At 45.6% G+C, this 17701-nt stretch overlaps 1 protein-coding gene across 3 annotated transcripts; it reads right to left on the bottom strand.

Moving 5' to 3' along the window:
* Positions 1-22: 22 nt before the first annotated feature.
* atxn7l1 (ataxin 7-like 1) lies at positions 23-14573 on the bottom strand. 3 transcript variants are annotated; one of them, XM_086059176.1, is made up of 12 exons: positions 14526-14573; positions 14125-14228; positions 10407-10503; positions 10016-10181; positions 7756-8186; positions 6975-7057; positions 4475-4782; positions 3777-4002; positions 3509-3630; positions 1800-2270; positions 1512-1713; positions 23-963 (listed from the first exon to the last, which is right to left on the bottom strand). In XM_086059176.1, exons 3-12 carry the CDS (start codon positions 10420-10422, stop codon positions 946-948), a joined length of 2043 nt encoding a protein of 680 aa, XP_085915302.1. In that variant the 5' UTR covers positions 10423-10503; positions 14125-14228; positions 14526-14573; the 3' UTR covers positions 23-945. The 3 variants fall into 3 exon arrangements, with proteins under 3 accessions (XP_085915302.1, XP_085915301.1, XP_085915300.1); XM_086059175.1 differs by having other exon boundaries at positions 23-1438; positions 14526-14572; XM_086059174.1 differs by having other exon boundaries at positions 23-1713; positions 14526-14572.
* Positions 14574-17701: the final 3128 nt, after the last annotated feature.

The raw sequence follows: 17701 nt of genomic DNA, 5'->3' as shown, positions 1-17701 counted from the left end.
AAAAAAAGAAGTTGAAATTGCATTTCAGGGGACAAACCAGGCAATTGGCATCACAATTATATTCTGTATAAATCCTGCCATCTGCCTGCAAAAGGAGACCATAATAAATATCCAAGATGAATAATAAACATACCTACATATTTTCAACAATTCTTCAAAATGACAAATTATTCCTTCAGCCTCAACTTTAAAAATAGCACGTGGCACCCGGGAATAGGAACATGTGTTAAAATAGCAAAAAAACAAACAAACAATGTTTCATTGAGTTCACACTCTCCTATTTTGACATAAAATGCATTGAATGACATCAATGCGGAACTTTTTTTCTTCTTTCTTCTGAAAATATATATGATTTCAAAGTGAACAGTCCGAAGGCGGCCCTGCTGGAAGCTGCTGCGAGGGAGGACCAGGGCGGTAAGAGCACTTTGAACGCAGCCATGCTGGGTGGACGCACGCACGCACGCACACGATGCACGCGGGACATAAGCCCGCAAAGACAGTCCGCGTCAAAAGCGGCTTGATGCAAAAACGGGAGTCCAAAAAATACAAAATACAAAAGACAAAAGACAAAAGAGAAGGAAGGAAGGAAGGAGGGCAAACAAAGAAGCTGGTTAAAACCCAACCAAAAAGTTTGCGGTCAAGCAAACGTCAGAGGAGGAAAAAAAAAAAGGCCAAGCCAATCGTGTAGTAGTTCCTTGTCAGCTGACCACAAATCAACAGCTCGAAAAGTGAAAAGCAAATTCCTCATGAACACGGCAGCATTTCAAGTCGGCCGTCTCCGCTCGCGTCCTCCAAAGTCGGAGCGGCGAGCGGAAAGCGGAGCAAAACGTGCCGCCCGACAGTCCTGAGGCCCGCTTTGCTCAAGTCAACGCAACTCAACGGGAGACGTGGCCCCCATTGGGTCTGTCGGGTGGGGGAGGGGTTAGATGGGGGGGGGCGGCGGCGTCAGTGATGCAAGTTGGCCTGTGGGGAGCGGAAAGACTTTTCATCCACAGATCGTTGGTGGAAGCACTTTTTTCCTTTTACATGTCATGAAATGATGCAGATATGACAGACCATCTACTTTTTTTTATGGGGGGGTTAAATAATGGCAATTTTCTCCTCTTTTCTCTATTCATATATAAAGCATTTCTTTTGTTGGGGGGGGGGGGCATCTTGCTAACCTGGCAATAGCCAGATTGATCATTGCGATTGACTTCTTCTCCACAATATCAATGTGGGACGGCTACACAGCGAAAGGCGGGACATTCTGTGCAATACTTCCAGCTGATTGGACCACGCGCCAACTGTGCACGTCTGCATATTTTTTAGTTTTCACCAATTACGGCAATGGATGTGAATGTCGTCATTTTTGGGAAAAAAAAAACATCTTTATCAGCTAAAAATGCACAAAGTGTCTCTCGCTGTTGTTCTTTCAAAAAGAAAATGGCGGGTAATTCTGCAAGAAGAGAATGATATAATCATCTGCAAGCTAAAGAGTCGCGTGAGTGTTGGTCATGAAGAGCGCGTACCCGTCTTTGCGGCTCGCCGTCATTCCCAAACAAGCCGTCCCCACCTCCCAGCCTGCTCTTCTCTTCGTAAGAGACGCCGCTCTTCCTCTTCCTCTTCCTCTTCCTCCCGTCTGCTTTTTGCCCAGAATTCAAGGCGGCAGAGGAGCGGGCGGCCGCCGGCTCCCTGCTGGACCAGTACGATATATCGGTGCCGCCGAGACCACTGCGGAGAAGACCAGAGGAATTCTCCGGTGATGACATTTTGGGAGCTCCAGGTGGATCCGGAAAGGCGCAAATGCCGCCACCTACCTGTTGTTTGACTTTTGGCCGTGAGCGCCATCAGCTTTCGTTAACCAGCGGTCACTGTAGCTGCTCCCAAGGCCACTCCCCCCCCGACCGTGTCCCTTTTTCCTGGCCGAGGTGGCGCCCGGTCCCTCCGACGACGCTTGCAATGGCGGATGATAGCCGGTCCCGTTCCGAAAGCAGCCGGCGCCGGAAGGCTTTTTCCTCTTCGCTTCCGCCATCATGTCCTCTCTCTCTTTGGGGGGCCGATGGGCCGCGTTGCGATGGGATGCGGCCAGAGTGGAAACGGGCCGGGGGGGGGCATCTCTGAGGGCCAAAGCTCCCCGTGATGATGCAGGATGAGGGAAGGCGGAATGGCGGGAGATGGAAGTGGACGGGGAGCTTAAAGGTGGACACCTGTCCAAGGGAGGGGGCGCCTGCTGCAAGGCGACAGGGGGGGAAAAGCGGGGCAGGCTCTCGGCAGCAACAGGAACCTTCCTGCAACAACACAAGACGCACGCAAGCTCTCTACATTTTTCAGTCCAGGGACCCGAACGCCAACAATGACGTTGTTCCAAAGACCGCCTCACAATCCGGAATACAAGCAAACATACCGGTCAGAATAAAAAAAAAGAAATCAAATCTCATTTTCGCCTCCTTTGTTTACATTTCTAAACTCAAGTCAATTATTTGCCAAGATCTAAATCATTTGCTAACCTTCATTTCATAATTATTCAATAGCCTTAATTTAGTGAGCTTTTTAAACATGATAACTGACTGACATTCCATTTCGCTAAAAGACTCACTGACTGTAAAACTTTGCTTCCTTTCAAACTATAGTTTGTTACTCTTTTTTTCTCCTTTATTTTATATGTTCATTGTTAGGATCATTTCATTATCTGTGTATCATGTAATATTTCAAAATATTTTCAAGAGAAAAAAGTTGCTTTGAATAACGGGGTCTTTTTTTTTCAAGAGGAAAGTTGTCATCGTATGATATTTAAGTTAAGAGGAAGAAAATGATTTGGTTGAAGGACCATGTTGACGAAAATTGTGTTACTTTTAAGAATATTATGAGAAGTTGTAGTTTTTTAAGATGAAGTTGAAACTTGTAATATATAATATAGGGCTGCGCAATTAATCGGGATTCAATTACAATTTCAATTGTTACACTCCACAAATTCAAACTCAGCATAATCATAAAAAAAAGATCATTAATACTAATTTTGAGTTGTTTAAACGTATACATTTAAACCTTTATTTTATTTTAAAATAACTAATTGAATAAATGTCGCTTCATCCAAAAGGAACTTGCATAGAGTTTCAATTTGTCTTAATAATTTTTACATTTAAACATTTGTTTGGTTTTGTACAAAAAAAATAATGATTGTCCTAATCATGATTTCAATTATTAACAAAACAATCATGATTAATATGTTCTTCATAACCGAGCAGCCCTAATGTTAAATATAGACTTTTATTTGCTTTGTCTGTCTTTCAAAAATAAAAAATCTTGGTTCATGCACGCAGATATGTCAGAATGATGCGATGATACGTTAGACCTTTATGCTAATTGAGCCAAAGTAAAGAAGGTAAGAGTCGCCGCTTCGTTGTGTTTGCTTTTGCACCAGTTAGCAATAAAGCATTTTGTCATATACAAGTCAAAATTGTTTACTGATGATTGCAAATGTTCACATTTCATCCGGTGTCGAATGGATCCAAAAATGCACACCGACCTCCACGTTTGTGCATTGAGGCGCTTCTCCACCATGTTGTGGAGCGCCAGCCTCATCCTGTCCCACCGCCTGTCAAACACGTAGTCGCCTCGTCCCATCAGCCGGCTGCTGAAGATGCAAAACTGGACACAGGAAGGAAAAATATAAGACGGCGACAAATTACAGAGCCAGAAAATAATCCCTCCCTCTGTGGCGCAAAAGTGCGGTGACTGAAGCTCGTCTAGCAGAAAATTAAGTCGCAGCAACTTCCAAATGAGTCGTTATTCACCCCTAAAGGCCGCGGGTGCTTGTTTGAGAAGTGAAAGGCGGGCCCGTCAGCATCCTCAGGGGTCTGCGCTTGGCCGTGGTCGCCGGACGGCCGCTGGCCATCTTCGCCCGCTGTCGCTGCCCAAGGCTGGGGTGAGAGCTGCGGGTTGGAGGGCGGGCTGGGGAACGGCGCCGGTGGTGGAGGCGGAGGCGGAGGCGGAGGCGTGGAGGCGACCACAGCCGCAATCCTGAAGGAGTTACGAAACGCAGCCGGGTGAATAGTGGAGGTGGCTATAAAATAATAATAATAATAATAATAAAAAAAAACGTGCGGGCAATAATATGAGATGCACGAGGCAGTGAAATAGTTTCTTGTCAAACTAAACATAAGAAAGAATTTGAGGTGTGTTTAAAAGAAGCACATAGCTTTGCCTTGGGATGTTGATGATGAAATAATTGCAACTTTTAGAAAAACTGGCCACAAAATCTGACATTTTAGCCCGCAACAATCAAGACCGAAGAACAAAAACAGGGCACATTTATGACAACAAAGCTTTTGTCAAATAGTCAAAAAGACATCGATGAAGGTCTGTTCCCCAATCAAAGCAGTATACAAAACATACAAGTCTGAAGAGGAAAAAAAGAAACGAGTTTCTCATCACACTTTCTTCTCAATACTTGTTGAGAGCATCCCCTGGTGGGGAAACACAAACTTCCTACCTGGGTGTGTGCGCGTTAGCCAGCTTTAATTTCACTCTGGACAGAGGGCGTCCATTCGGGCGTCCATTCGGGCGTCCATTCGGGCGTCCATTCGGGCGTCCATTCGGGCAATGAGGTTTGCTGCTTGGACAGGCGACGTCTTGCGAATCCACACTCGGGCTGCAGCCGTCCTGGTCTTGCTCCCTCGCTCCCTCCTCCTCCTCCTCCTCCTTCTCCTTGTCCTTGGTCCTGCCTCTCTGTTCGGCCAGGAGGACATCGAAAGGTTTCCTCCTGCCGTGTACGGCTCGCCGGTGGCTTAACGAGTGTGTCTGCAAGAAGACGGCAAGGCTGGGGGAAGTTCTAATTGGGTACTTTGTCTGGCTTACAGGGTAGTAATTGTTTTGCCACGTTTGGTTATTTGCTTTGCTGCATTTGTCTTCCGTTATCGTCAATCTGCCATTTTTTTCTAAGCCCAACCAACCTGTAACCGTCGGTCCGCTGTTTTATTTTACCCATTGCTTCCATCGTCACTTTGTCAGCGCTTTTTTAGGACCGACTGACAAAGGTGGGCATTCCATCAATATTGACGGAATGCCCACCGTCAGTGGCATCAGTAGTCCTTTCAATCCGATACAAATAAGCACTGATACTCCCGTTAGTCGACTTTTGCCGAGGAAATTCACAATATAAACAATTCGCATGAAACATCATTAAACTAGTTAGAATACCAATCATAGTTGAAATTGCATAAAGCGGCTTGATATCGCACACATTCACAATCACCTCCTGGTCGAATGCGTCTGGTGAATGAGGGGAGCACGGCGTGGGGGAGGGCGACTCCCCCGTTCGCATGTTGTTCTTTAGGAACGCTACGAGGCTTGCCTGACTTCCTTTATACCCGTTTGGCTTTGCTCGGCAGAGAGCGAGCGGCCATTATACGTCGCAACGCATTCGCATAAACAACAATGGCGGCGTACGTACAAATAAAGTTTCTACAAACCTGGAAATGATTTTTGAAAAATGTATCTCATAGTTATGCTAGTAACAACCAAATAAATCATATGGAACCAACGCGTCATTACAGTCGGGGTTCCTTTATTGTTTCTCGCCATTGGTCAGAAAGACGGCGGTCCGTCCTGTCCACCTCTGCCGATTTCCATCGGATTCCTCTTCAAATACGGTTTTTAGAGCCGACTTTCCACACGAGCCACGTTTACATGGAGACTTCTTTGTCACTCCGAATGAAGTTCTGCGGTCACCGGTTTACACGCGCCATGATCCATTCCCATGTTCTGCTCCGTCCATCAATCCGATCAGCGGCAGCCATAAGACGCGCGGACATCGATCACTTGATATATCAAGATGGAGTTCATTCGTCATAGTTTAGTAGTTGATAGTTTGAACACTTTCTTTGAAGCAACATCTTGATAAAAACTATTTTCAAGCAGTTTAAAACAGGTTTTAACGATGACGTCACAACGCATTTACGTCAAGGCAAAGCGAGCATTTGCATACCGGATGCAGCTTTGCCATTTACATGCTCATTGGGATGGTTCAGAAAGGGAGAACAGCGCCCCCCCCCCCCCCCCCCCCCGGTCAAGCCGAAATTCCGATCACATTCAGCCATTTCATTCTGATGGCGTCTCTATACGGAGCCTTTTCACTCCGTTTGGCCGTCGGGATGAATTCGAATTGGATTACACGGCTCCATGTAAACCCGACGACTGTTTTTAGCAAGAGTCCAAATCCGATCCGGCCCCGTTCAGACTGAGCTGCGTTACTGACCCATCTGACGGGTTGCTGAAGCAACGACGCCGAACGGAGGCGTCGCCACGCACGTCATGTAATGTTTGATGTCGTTTGCTTTTTTTTGCTGCTACGCGCTGCCTGACTGGTTCTTGCAAGCCCGTTAAGCCTTACTGCATTCGTAGTATGAACAGTTTTTTTGTTTTTTTTGCTTGGTTGTTTTTTAAACGACTACGACCGGGAAATAATTGGCTGTTTCCGGTTGAGCATGTGACCGGGTAGCGGGACCCGGGTTTAAGTATTTCCAGTTTCGAACACGAGGAGCCGACGGGCCAGCACGGCCGTCTCGACGTTCGACTGCCGTAGCATGCGAGGAACCGGTCGGGCAGCGAAGCGACGGGACAGCGTTGGCGTAGCGCGACGTCGCGGACAATCAAATCTCATTTGTGCGTTTGGAGCCGTTCAGACTGAAATGCATCGTGTCCAAATCGGATATGAAAACGCCTCCCTGCCGAATGCGGTTTCTATCCATCACGTCAATATCGGACTTCATGTGCTTTGGGATTGTTCAGAATTCAAAAGAGTCATCCAGTTTGGATGGGCAAAAAAATAATAATCAGATTTTGGCTGGCAGTCGGACTTTAAAAAAGGCCAAATCCATCCAAAGGTATGACTTGATCCCTAAAGTTGAAGGTGACTGTTACTGGTACAGTTTTGTTGATATACTGAAGTCATAACAAATATTTAAACGTGTTTGGGACGGATGGTGCGGTACCTTGCATGTAAGGGAACGCGTGCACAGCTGTTTGGTCTTAGGGTCCTGAACGCCACAGTGCTTATTTGGGTCAAATATTCTTCCTGTTAAAAAATAAAAGCACACATTACAGCGCTGTGTCACAATCAGCATTTAGGATTTCCCCATCTTACGTCTGCCTGAGCTGCTGCAACTCATAAGAAGGAGAAACAAACAAACACAACTTGTCAAAATAAACCACTTCCATTTGAGTTACGAATTGGCCTTTATGTTATGACATCAAAATGTCAACAAAAGTAAGGGCTGATGAAAAATTGAATAAAAACCCTGCGCCAACACCAATAGGAAAGGAAAAAGAAATCACTACAAATATGAAATCATGACTCAGGAACCGAGGGAGAGCCGAGCGAGGGTGAAATATGGAGGAAGATCTTTCAGCTGTGGAATTAAAAGGTGTGTGCGCGGCAAAGCAGGAAGAAGAACAAAAAAAGGGAACAATATCAGTTGAACCACATACAACAAAGTCAGACATTTTGAGTTGTACGAGTAAACAGATTGTGAATCTGGCGGGGAGAGCGAGCAGTGATAGAGGAGCGGGTGAGAAAGTGTTGAAAAGAGGAAGGAAAGTCTCCCTCTGCCTGGCACGGCCATCTTGTCTGCAGCCAAATGTTCAAGCTGGACACACTGCAAAGCTGGCGGCGAGAAGAAGTGAGTGCGTGAATGTACGAAGCGCATGCACGCACAATCGCCGGAATTCCTCTCAAGTCGTTCACGGAGACAGAATAATAACACAACTGATAACCTGAGAGTCGCTTGGGCACCCTGGAAGAAGCCTCGGCGCCGTTTGCGCTCTTCTTCTCCCAAGGCGGCGGTGGCGACGGCCGAGCGGGTGAAGGAGCGGGGGAGGGAGAAGGCCACGGCGACGGCGGCGGCGACGGCGGCGGCGACGGCGGCCGCCTGTCAAGTGGCGAGCGTGCCGCCGGGCTGGGCCGTCCGTCCGGAGACGAGCGTGCCGCCGGGCTGGGCCGTCCGTCCGGAGACGACGGCGACGCGGAGGAGCGCCCGCTGTTGCCCTGACCGTTGGCGAGGGCGTCGTCGTCGGAGAAAGCCGCGGCAGGGAGCGCCGGCTGTTTGAGAGGAGACCAAGACGAGGCGGTGAGGCGCACTTGTGAGGTGGACTTTGCGCTGCTCAGGCACGGAATCTTCTCCAAGCTCACGACCGGAAGGGAGACGCTGGAGGGAACGAGAGACGGCTGTCATTACGCGGTCCCAAAAAGAGCTGCAGTGCAGTCAAACCCGTTTCTTTTCGCAGACGGTTCCTGGCAAAGGTTCGAATTAGGGAATCTGCAGTAAAACACAAATCATTGCCGACGGAAGGAATCTACCACTTCACGTTATTAAAACAACACTTTCCCCGCTAATAATAGAGATCCGGATGTTGACGACACACATCCCAAAATGGAAGTCAGCGCCGCCATTTTGGCAGTACAGAAAACGAGTCTTCTACTTTGAGTAAACGACTTTCATAATGAGAGACAGCTGTTGCCGATCAGGTGCCACAACGAGAAGAGGCAAAAGAAGGACCGAGCGTTCCCCAGGCTACCAAAAGAGGAACCCATGGACCACAGCAGTCATAAAAAGGCTGAGCAACAAGATGGCGGAATTGCGATCCTTCAGATCAGGCGAGTCAATTACTGAATCAGTTCATCGTGTCGATGGAGCTCAATTACACCGTTATAAAATGCAAAAGGCCAAAGACGTGATCGGCAATTTGCACACGGTCTGAGCCAGCAGACGCTAATCGGCGTGAAGCTCGTCTCCTACCGCACGTTCGTGCCGTTACGGTTTAATAGACATGACACAGTTGAATTTAATAACTGACAAACAGCATGAAGAAGACTTTTTTACGGTACAAATGATGGTGGCGCCAGCCGAATGCTCACCAGTTTAAGTGGAGGGGGGGGGGGGGGGGGATTCCATATACCAGCATCACTGAGCTGAAAAAAGCACTCCTGACACTTCATCAACAACAGTAACGGCATCCAACCTGTCCACCTTGCGCATGTCTATCATGTCCTGTTCCTCAAAGTGAGCGTGAATCGTCTTGGACGGAAAGTTGACGGATAAACGCGAGTAAATGCTTCGATACTGCCAGAGGGGGCGTGTTCGGGGAAAAGTCACATGACGTCCGGATCTCTATAAACCTATCGCTACTTTGAATTGCTAGAAAAAAAATAGCCCCCCAAAAAAGTCTTTAGGACTTAAAAGCAACGATGACATCATCAATCCTAAACTATTTCTGAGGACGTACAAGATTGCAATAAAAGCAAACGAGCCAACTTGACTAATAGTCAGAAGTCAATCTGCATGCAAACTTCCAGGTTTCCTTCTGCAACCAAGTTTTACAGCTATTGCGTAACAAACAAAAAACAGGCCTACTCTACTAAAATCTATTCAAGTATATTTCAAAGACAGACCTTCAAAGTTGAGGCAACGTAACCGCGCAAAAAGCTCCCATGGAGTTTTACGACTTCCCAGGCAGTCGAAGGGTCTTCGCAGTTGGCGTATTTGCTCTCAGGCTTCTTTTCAACACTCAATTACAGATCATGTTGCGAACCGAATATTATGAAAAATGTGCCATATTTGGACTTGTGAGCGCAACAATATGCCCGAGACGATTGTCATATGCTCGGTTTATCGCTATCGCTACTCCGTATATCGGAAGCTTTAGAATGACTGAAAAGTGCACGCTCATTTCACTTTTTTTTTGTTTGTTTCACAAAATGAGAACGGCCTGCTTTGGATGTCTGTCAGTTTTACAGTCAACTTCAACTGGTCGTGACAAAAAGTACGAGAAAAGTCTTCTTTTGCTTTCCTCAAAGTGATGCGATATTTCCCATTTCTTGACAGTAAAAGAGTAAAAAAGAAAAAGAAAAAGGTGCTCTTAAGTTTGAACACATTTCAGTTTGTTTAAAGCGCGTGGTGGGCTTTTGGTGTCGCTCCATTTTTCCTAACCGACCCGAACAGCTGGCAAGAAACTGCAAGTTCAGGATGGAGCGTACCATGGCTTGCTCCGAGCCCGCTTGGGAGGGTAGACGGCGAGCGGCGCTTTGCCGAAGCGCGAGTGAGGACGGTCTTTGGGGGTCCGGAAGGCCCGGGCGGGGGCTTTGGCCTCCGCGACCACCAGCGGGCTCCTCCAAGGGACGGCGGGAGAGCTGTGGCGCTTTTCTGAAAAGACACAAAAGCCGCATTCACGCGTACGACGACACAAAGCGTTGCTCAACGGCCAACCGAGCCGCGGATGCCGTGCGTGCGCGCGCGCAGTGCAAACTCACCAGCGCCATCAATTATAAATCCATTTGGAGGCTGAGCTGATCAGAGCGAGCGAGCGAGCGGATGCGGACGAGACAGAAGCGGGCGGGGCAATAAATCAAGAGAGGAGCTCACACTTACGGTTCTTGCTATGCATGTCGTCGTGGGAGCAAAGTGGGGGGGGGGGGGCGGTCCAGGATTCTTCTTCTGTCTCACTGGGAAACTAAACCCCAATGACCTGAAAGAACGGACAGACAAAGAGAGGGAAAGAAAAACACAGTCAGGAAAAATAAACACAAGTGTACACTTTCTAGCCACATCTGATGAGGTGCGCGCATCTGTGACGACGTTTGCACGCAGTCGCTATTCGGCTTAAGGTCAGAATTGCGCTTACTAAAACAACAGAGGAGGTTACACGTTTACATGCGTGGCGGACAAAGTTACTCCCATGTGCACGCTCATTTGTGCTCGACTGGAATACCCCGTTCGGACCGCGACGCGCTGACGGTACGTAAAAAACGTCATTTCCGCTACATAAAGTAGTCGGTTACCTCCTGGCTTCAGAAGTGTGGTTCTTTGCCGTGGGCGCCATGTTTGTTGACATTTCCCGTGGGTTACATGCCAGAAGCACGGACGTATGTGCTTGCATTTATTGCATGTGTACATAGGCACCAAAAAGGGCGGCGTTTTCGCCGTAGAGACGGAAAATCACGTGGAAACGGAGCGGAGAAATCAATGTTTTCAAGGGAGGCTCCTTTGGCCAGTAGGGCGGCGCTGCAACATTCCTTGCCAATACAAATAAGCGAAGAAGAGGAAAAGGAGACGAAAAAGAGGTTGCGAGCATGCGCGCAACAAAAAGCGATGCCCCGTTGGTCCCAGGTATTACGATTGCGTTTGGAAGAAGCCGTATTCCGTTCAAGGGGCTTATTTTCGGTTTTAAAAAGACGAATAAGAGCATATTGCGGTTATCGCACGCGTTGACGTGGCCTTTCAAAACCAGAATATTGCCAATGTTCGGGTTTTAAAAAAGGTTATTGCCTGCATGTAAACGTAGTCTGTCTGGCAGGACGTCTTTACGTGATTCCTTTCACGCGTGCGTGCGTGCGTGCGTGCGTGCGTGCGTGCGTGCGTGCGTGCGTGCGTGCGTGCGTGGACGGCAGGTGGGTAAACAGGCATCTGGAAGCAGAGGAGCTGCGGCAGCTGCATTCAGAGAAGCGAGATCAAAGTCCACAGTGGCATTCCCAGGTATGCCAATCCCGTCAAGTCTGACGCCGATTATTTCACACGGTCACACACGTCAGACATAAGTGCTCGCGTATGCAATATGGACGACCAAAACTGCCAACATTTTAAAAGGAATCAATCAATAAAAGTGAAAATAAAAATGGATATAAAAAATCATTCAAAAATTTTATACAAATTTAAATTGCATATAAAAACAACAACAAAATATACATACCCATAAATAACGTAAAAATAAACACAAAGACTAGATACATTTTTGTACTTCTTTCTACTCCTTTTGAACATGTAAATTATGATATTATTGACCATCTGTTCCCTTTCTTCCTTTTTTTTTTTTTAACTTCAACTTATATTTTATACTTGTAATGTGTTTATGTTTATATGTTCAATAAACCAAACCAAAAATATAAAAAGAAAATCTAAATAATAATAAATATAAAAATAAATGTGGAAATTTATACAAAAATAATAAATGAATAAAAGTGAAAATGCAGCTATAAAAATATAAATGAAAAAAATATATATATCCATAAATAAATAAAGTAAAAATAAATATAAAAATAAAAAAAGATTCAAAAAATGAAAATAAATACAAAATAAACATAAATAGAATTAAATATCAATTAATAAATAAAAACGCTCTGCTCTCACATTTATTTATTTCATGCTGCAGACTGTCAGGTCGAAATATTATTCAAACGAGGCGGCGGTCCTAAGCGCGTCTTGGTTCGGACTCTTTCATTGGTCGAGGGAGCGGGTCAGCGAACATGGAAGTGAATCATATATTGTTATATACGTTTATATTTTCCCTTATTTATTTATTTGTAATTTTGGCAGTTTTGATCCCCCGCAATGCAACCGTGTGGCCCGGACGGTCTCGTCATTACGCGCGATTCAGACGAGTAGCGGCGAGTCGGACCAGATGAGCCGTTAGCGCTCATCCGGTGCTGGTTGGGAACTCACCGTACTGATTTACAATAGATGGGCGGCTGCCCAGGCAAGGTCACTAAGCCACTCAAACTGCAAGGGCACCCCGGCGACCGTGCACTCGTGCCGGCGTGCCTTCGTGCACTCGTGCCTGCGTGCCTGTCGTTATGGCGATGCTGCGAGCCCAGCTGCCTGCCGATTGGCCGGACCGGGTGCGTGACGAGGACAGGACGCTCAGCTGGGTGGTTCACGCCAGAGGGGTGTTGTGAGGTCGGATCAATCCATTAGGGGTGTCAATTAAGGGAGTTGTGGCAGGAAAACATGCGAGCGTGCCTTTCTTGTGTCGACTCTCCACATTCAAGAGGCTCCAAAATTCAAGCTTTATTTATTTTCTTCTATTTTTTTAGCCAATACCCAACATTAAATAAAGCCTATTTGAGTAGACGTTTGGCTGGATTTATTTTGTCATTATTGTATTTTTGGGTGACAACAAAACTACAAAGAAAAAGAGCAACAAGTGGCATCAAAACAAGAGTTGCTTGTCTTACTACGCCACACGCAGCGTGTTGAAATCAAAACCCCGTCGGCGGTCTGCGAGCAGCCAGCCAAAAAGGGGCACCACGTGCTTAGTACTATTATATGAAAACGTCCATCATGCCATATCATTTGAAAGTGTGAGTAAAGAGACATTCGCATTGTGTCGGTGTAACTGGGATCTGTTCGGAAAAAAAAGAAAGAAGAATTGAAAAAAAGTCAAATGTCAATTTTTTTATTTTTTACTTATGATACGTGGTTCTTTATTTACCAATTTTTGCCTTGAATGAAAGAAAAAGCTGTTTATATTTATTCAAATATTACAAAAAAGGACAAAAAGAGCGGCATCCATTTAAAATGTTATGGCACTATTGAAAGTGGGTAAATAAAAATCTACAAAAGTGAACCGAACCGCAAAGTAGCGAGGGACATGAAAAAGAATGAAATGATCAAATGAATTCTGGACAAAATAAAGTTTTACTGCCGGCTCAATGAGTTAAGTATCCCTTAAAAGAAAACAAATTATATACACACCGTTAAGACAAGCAGCATCGTCAATGATAAGAAGTGCATTCGCTTTACACTCGCACTTAAGAGCAAGGTCGTTCATGTTGGAGGCAGTCTGCTCAAGAAAAGGATCTTTTTAAAAACGGTTTATATTAGGCATTAATTCACAATACAAATTGTGTGAAAATCTTATAGACAATCTTGAACGCAAGACGCAGAAGCGGCGTCTCGTCTCCACTTTTCATTTAGGCGAGCCGTTTTAAGAGAAAATGCCCGGTGAGGGTTTTGGGGGGAGGAGAAAGGGAGGTCAGCTAAACAGGAAAGCAAGCCGTCTGTTGCGAGCAGGCTTATCAGTCAAGGTCACTTGGATATTGCTTCATGTACAGGAATTGAAAAGCCCATTATTCAAGAAAATACAGTATAAACCTGTTAATACGTTAATTACCGGCGTATTTGCAAGTTACATATATATATGCATTATTTATTTTTTTTGCATTTAATTTTTGAATGATATTTTTTATATCAGTTAGTGTTTTCCCCTTTGTTCATTTCTTTATTTGTCATTTTGGCAGCTTTAGTCATCCCGAGTTGGAGCGGAAAATTCAATGAATTTTGCAAACCACTCAACACAGCGAGTTCATCTTACCGTCGCGTGTGAGGCAACCCTGCGGAGTGACCACCCGATTGCAGAGCGGCAGACAACGAGATGCGAGTGGTCCAGCACTGGAAACGGACGGCGGCGGAGCATCCCTGAGGAGGACAGCGAGAAGCAGCGTCATCAGACAGAGCGGCCAATCAATGACGTCCTGCCCACATCGTACAGAAACGGGCCGTCCTTTTTGCCGAGTGCCGTCAACGTGTTCAATTCCATGAGCAATCTTGCGACACAAATCAATTGAAATGAATTTGAAATTGGAAGGCAGCGAGAGGAGGAGGAGCTTGAATGAACGCGGCGTGAAAAATGACGGAAGGCAGTTTGGAAAGCCATTTCTGCAATGGCGTCTCCCGCCAAGTTGTGCGACTGAAACGTTGGCTCCAACGACTTACAGGCACTTCCTATTCCAATTGAGACAAAGACCGGCTGACCTGCTCCAAGCCCAACCCGATTCAGATGAGAATCCCAAAACGTTTGACGACATCGTTTGCTGTCAAACAAAACAAAAAAAGACAGGCCCACATTCAGATATCAAGTCTTGGGTCATTAGCGTCGAATAGCTGCGAAGAATCAGCAAAGACGAGCTCATTCAAGAAAAGAAAAGATTCCTTTTGAAATTCACATTCCTCTTCCTTCTGCTCACTTTTTGGAGCTTCAATTGTGCTTTCCCTTCTCAGAGGCCAACATACCAAATGACAGCGCAACACTCCATGAATCCTGAAGATCAGTTTGAGCCGCAATCTATATGGGGGGGGCGGGGGGGGGGGGCAGTACACAACCCCAATGTAAGGTGCGTTTGTTAAAAACCAGCCTGAGCACTTCCACTTTGGCTCCGACTGAGGAAGCTTCAGCCGGCTCGTGCGTCTGCTTGCTATTTGTCAAGAGTTTCCCAAACACGAGGGCTGCGGGCAGCAAAAGTGTGAGAGCCAATCAAATGCTGGTTTGTCTTTTTGTGTCCTGCCATTGGCTGGCGACGACCCCACGATGTACCCCAATTCGCAATCAGTCCCCCTAATCAAGATAAGCGCCATACAAAAAAAATGGTGAATGAATGACCACAAAAAAACAAAAAAAAAAAAAAAAAACATAAATGTGCCCCCCTCCCGATCTATCACCTAAAGTTAGGTTTTGTTGACACGGATTATGGACATTTTTTAATCCATACGGCAACAAAGTGTACTACAATGTATACGAGAGGTGTGCCAAAAAAAAAATTTCACATAAGAATCAAGATTCTCAATTATTACGATTCACATGAGCTAGCATTTATAGCTAGCTACATAGAGTGGCAGTTGTGGTCCACGTGGCGTTTTTGTGGCAAAATCACTTTACTTACAATTTAAAAATGATTGTAAAATACAAAACAAGTCGTGTCAAAATGAGTGTGTTAATTTAAAGTTCCTTTAACGCGCAATTAATGCCGACCCCTTACTCGGAAAGCCTGTACTGGAGGAATTCCAGTCGCAATGCAGCAGAGACGTCCACGCCAAAATAAAATAAAAAATACAAAAATGCACTGAGCTATCACCAACGTCTTACAAATGCAATGATGCCATCTCGTGGCAGAAAAATGACCTCAACACAAATCAATATCACACTTGTTTTTTTTACAGTTAACTCATTTTATGATTAGTTATGAAATTACTTTATCACTGACTAAAATATAAACATTGTTTCCACTTTTATGTTGACAAAAGAGTATGAAAACGTACATTTAAAACAGATATAAAATGTGCGATTAATCGTGAGTTCACTATTGAAGTCATGCGATTAATTACAATTAAAAATTGCAATTACCTGCCACCCCTAAAAAAAGTTTTTTTTAAAGACACTTTAATGTGTCCATTTGTCTTGCAAAGCAGACTGGAGTAGATCATGACGATTGTTTGCAAATCTCAAGATTGAAACAGAAATCAATCAATCAAATCATTTAAAATCAAAAATCCATTCTGAATCGAATCATAGACAACAAAGATTGCAAAAAAACTTGCGTAAGCGAGACACGCTATATAAATAATGTCGCCCGTTGCAGGAGCAATGCTGCCGGTATGCCAGGATGGTTTCCCAAAACGTACAATTGACAAACAAGCTTGTTTTTCAGCACTTCTAAATACCAGCCGATGCGCAGCATTCAGCGTGCGAGACTCCTTATATTAAAACAATACCGAAGTCGAATAGTGACTCATGTTGGTCATTGTTCACTAAATACTCTTTTACAACATGATTTATACAAATGATGGATTTTTCTTACATGTCACCATTTCTAAAACTTCCTGGACGACGACTACTTGAAAATAAATACATAGAAATGTAGAATATAGCTTGTGCGTCTCCAGCGCGCGTGCTTGCTTGTGACAGACGACACGCCATCCATGAAAGGAAGCGGATCCGATAGACCGCACGTCCTTACACGATATCGTGCACTTTGTAACGTTCCAAGTTCGGACATAACCGGAAACAAACGTGGTCTTCTGCACTTTGTGAGATGTGACCAAAATTATTATTTACAGAATTTGATTGGATTCTTATTTAAATGGAAAAAAACACATTGTCTTGTGTTGCTATGCTGTTTTTCATGTCCTTGCCATGTTTCCAAATGTAAAAGGGAGATAAAAAAAAAAAAGTGAATATTTCTCATCTGTATTGGTTTGAAATGTCTCATTATCAGCTGTTTACTGGGCGCTTCATGTGTCGGGCCGGCTCCATTTCTTGATTTGAACATTTTGCCCAACAAAATTAGTCATTGAAAAGCCCCGCTTTAAAAGATCTGTCTGCTGATGTTGGTCTCATGTATGAACCCCCCCCCCCCCCCCCCCAAGATTCATGCACATTCAGCCTGTAATTGAATTTAGTTTGAAAAGTGTCAAAAAGTCAACCAAAAAGCTCTAAGAAGTGTAATTGATGATGCGGTTCAGATGGACGGACGGACTTGTTTACAATCGAGTCGCTGGAGCCGAAATAAGTGCAACATGAAGCTCGTGTGTACGAAACTGCCGCCATCACGCAGCGAAGTGAAGCTTCTTCAACTTGCCTCCACTCGCAACTCTTCTTTGACACCAGAAATCTCTTCGTGGCACTTCTGCAAAAGCGAGTCTGCGTGGAAACAAAATCGGAACAATATTCCAAACTGTTCGCAGGGGGCGGGGCTCGCACGCACGCACGCGCACCCGCACGCACGCTAGTTAGCATTAGCTTGTTAGCAGCGGCTGCCCGCCTCGGTCGTCGCTGTCAGCTACCAAACTTCCAAGTCGTGGAGAGTTGCAACACAGCTTGCGTGTCCGAGTCGAGTGGGCCGAAAACACGCAGCGTCAATGTTCGCCTCGTTGCTTCGGGAGCGCGCGGTCCACGCGTCGGGTTCGCCATTGGCCATTTCATTTGGCGCTCGTATGTTTTGACACTGACTTACTTGGCTGCTTTTGACAGCCGCTGCGTGTTGCTAGAGGAGAACCGTCAATCAGAGAACACTCGGGGGGGGGGGGGGGGGGGGGGGATTTGGGGGGCACTTCCTGACACTTTGCCCGCAAAAAGACAACCGTCCACGGCTGCGCGCGTTCGCAACTTACCGTCA

This window comes from Leptonotus elevatus, chromosome 17, assembly GCF_054856555.1.
Source record: "Leptonotus elevatus isolate MCC_2025b chromosome 17, RoL_Lele_1.0, whole genome shotgun sequence".
Lineage (NCBI taxonomy): Eukaryota > Metazoa > Chordata > Actinopteri > Syngnathiformes > Syngnathidae > Leptonotus > Leptonotus elevatus.
The sequence above is the reverse complement of the archived record's forward strand: the minus strand, read 5'-3'. Positions and strand labels throughout refer to the sequence as shown.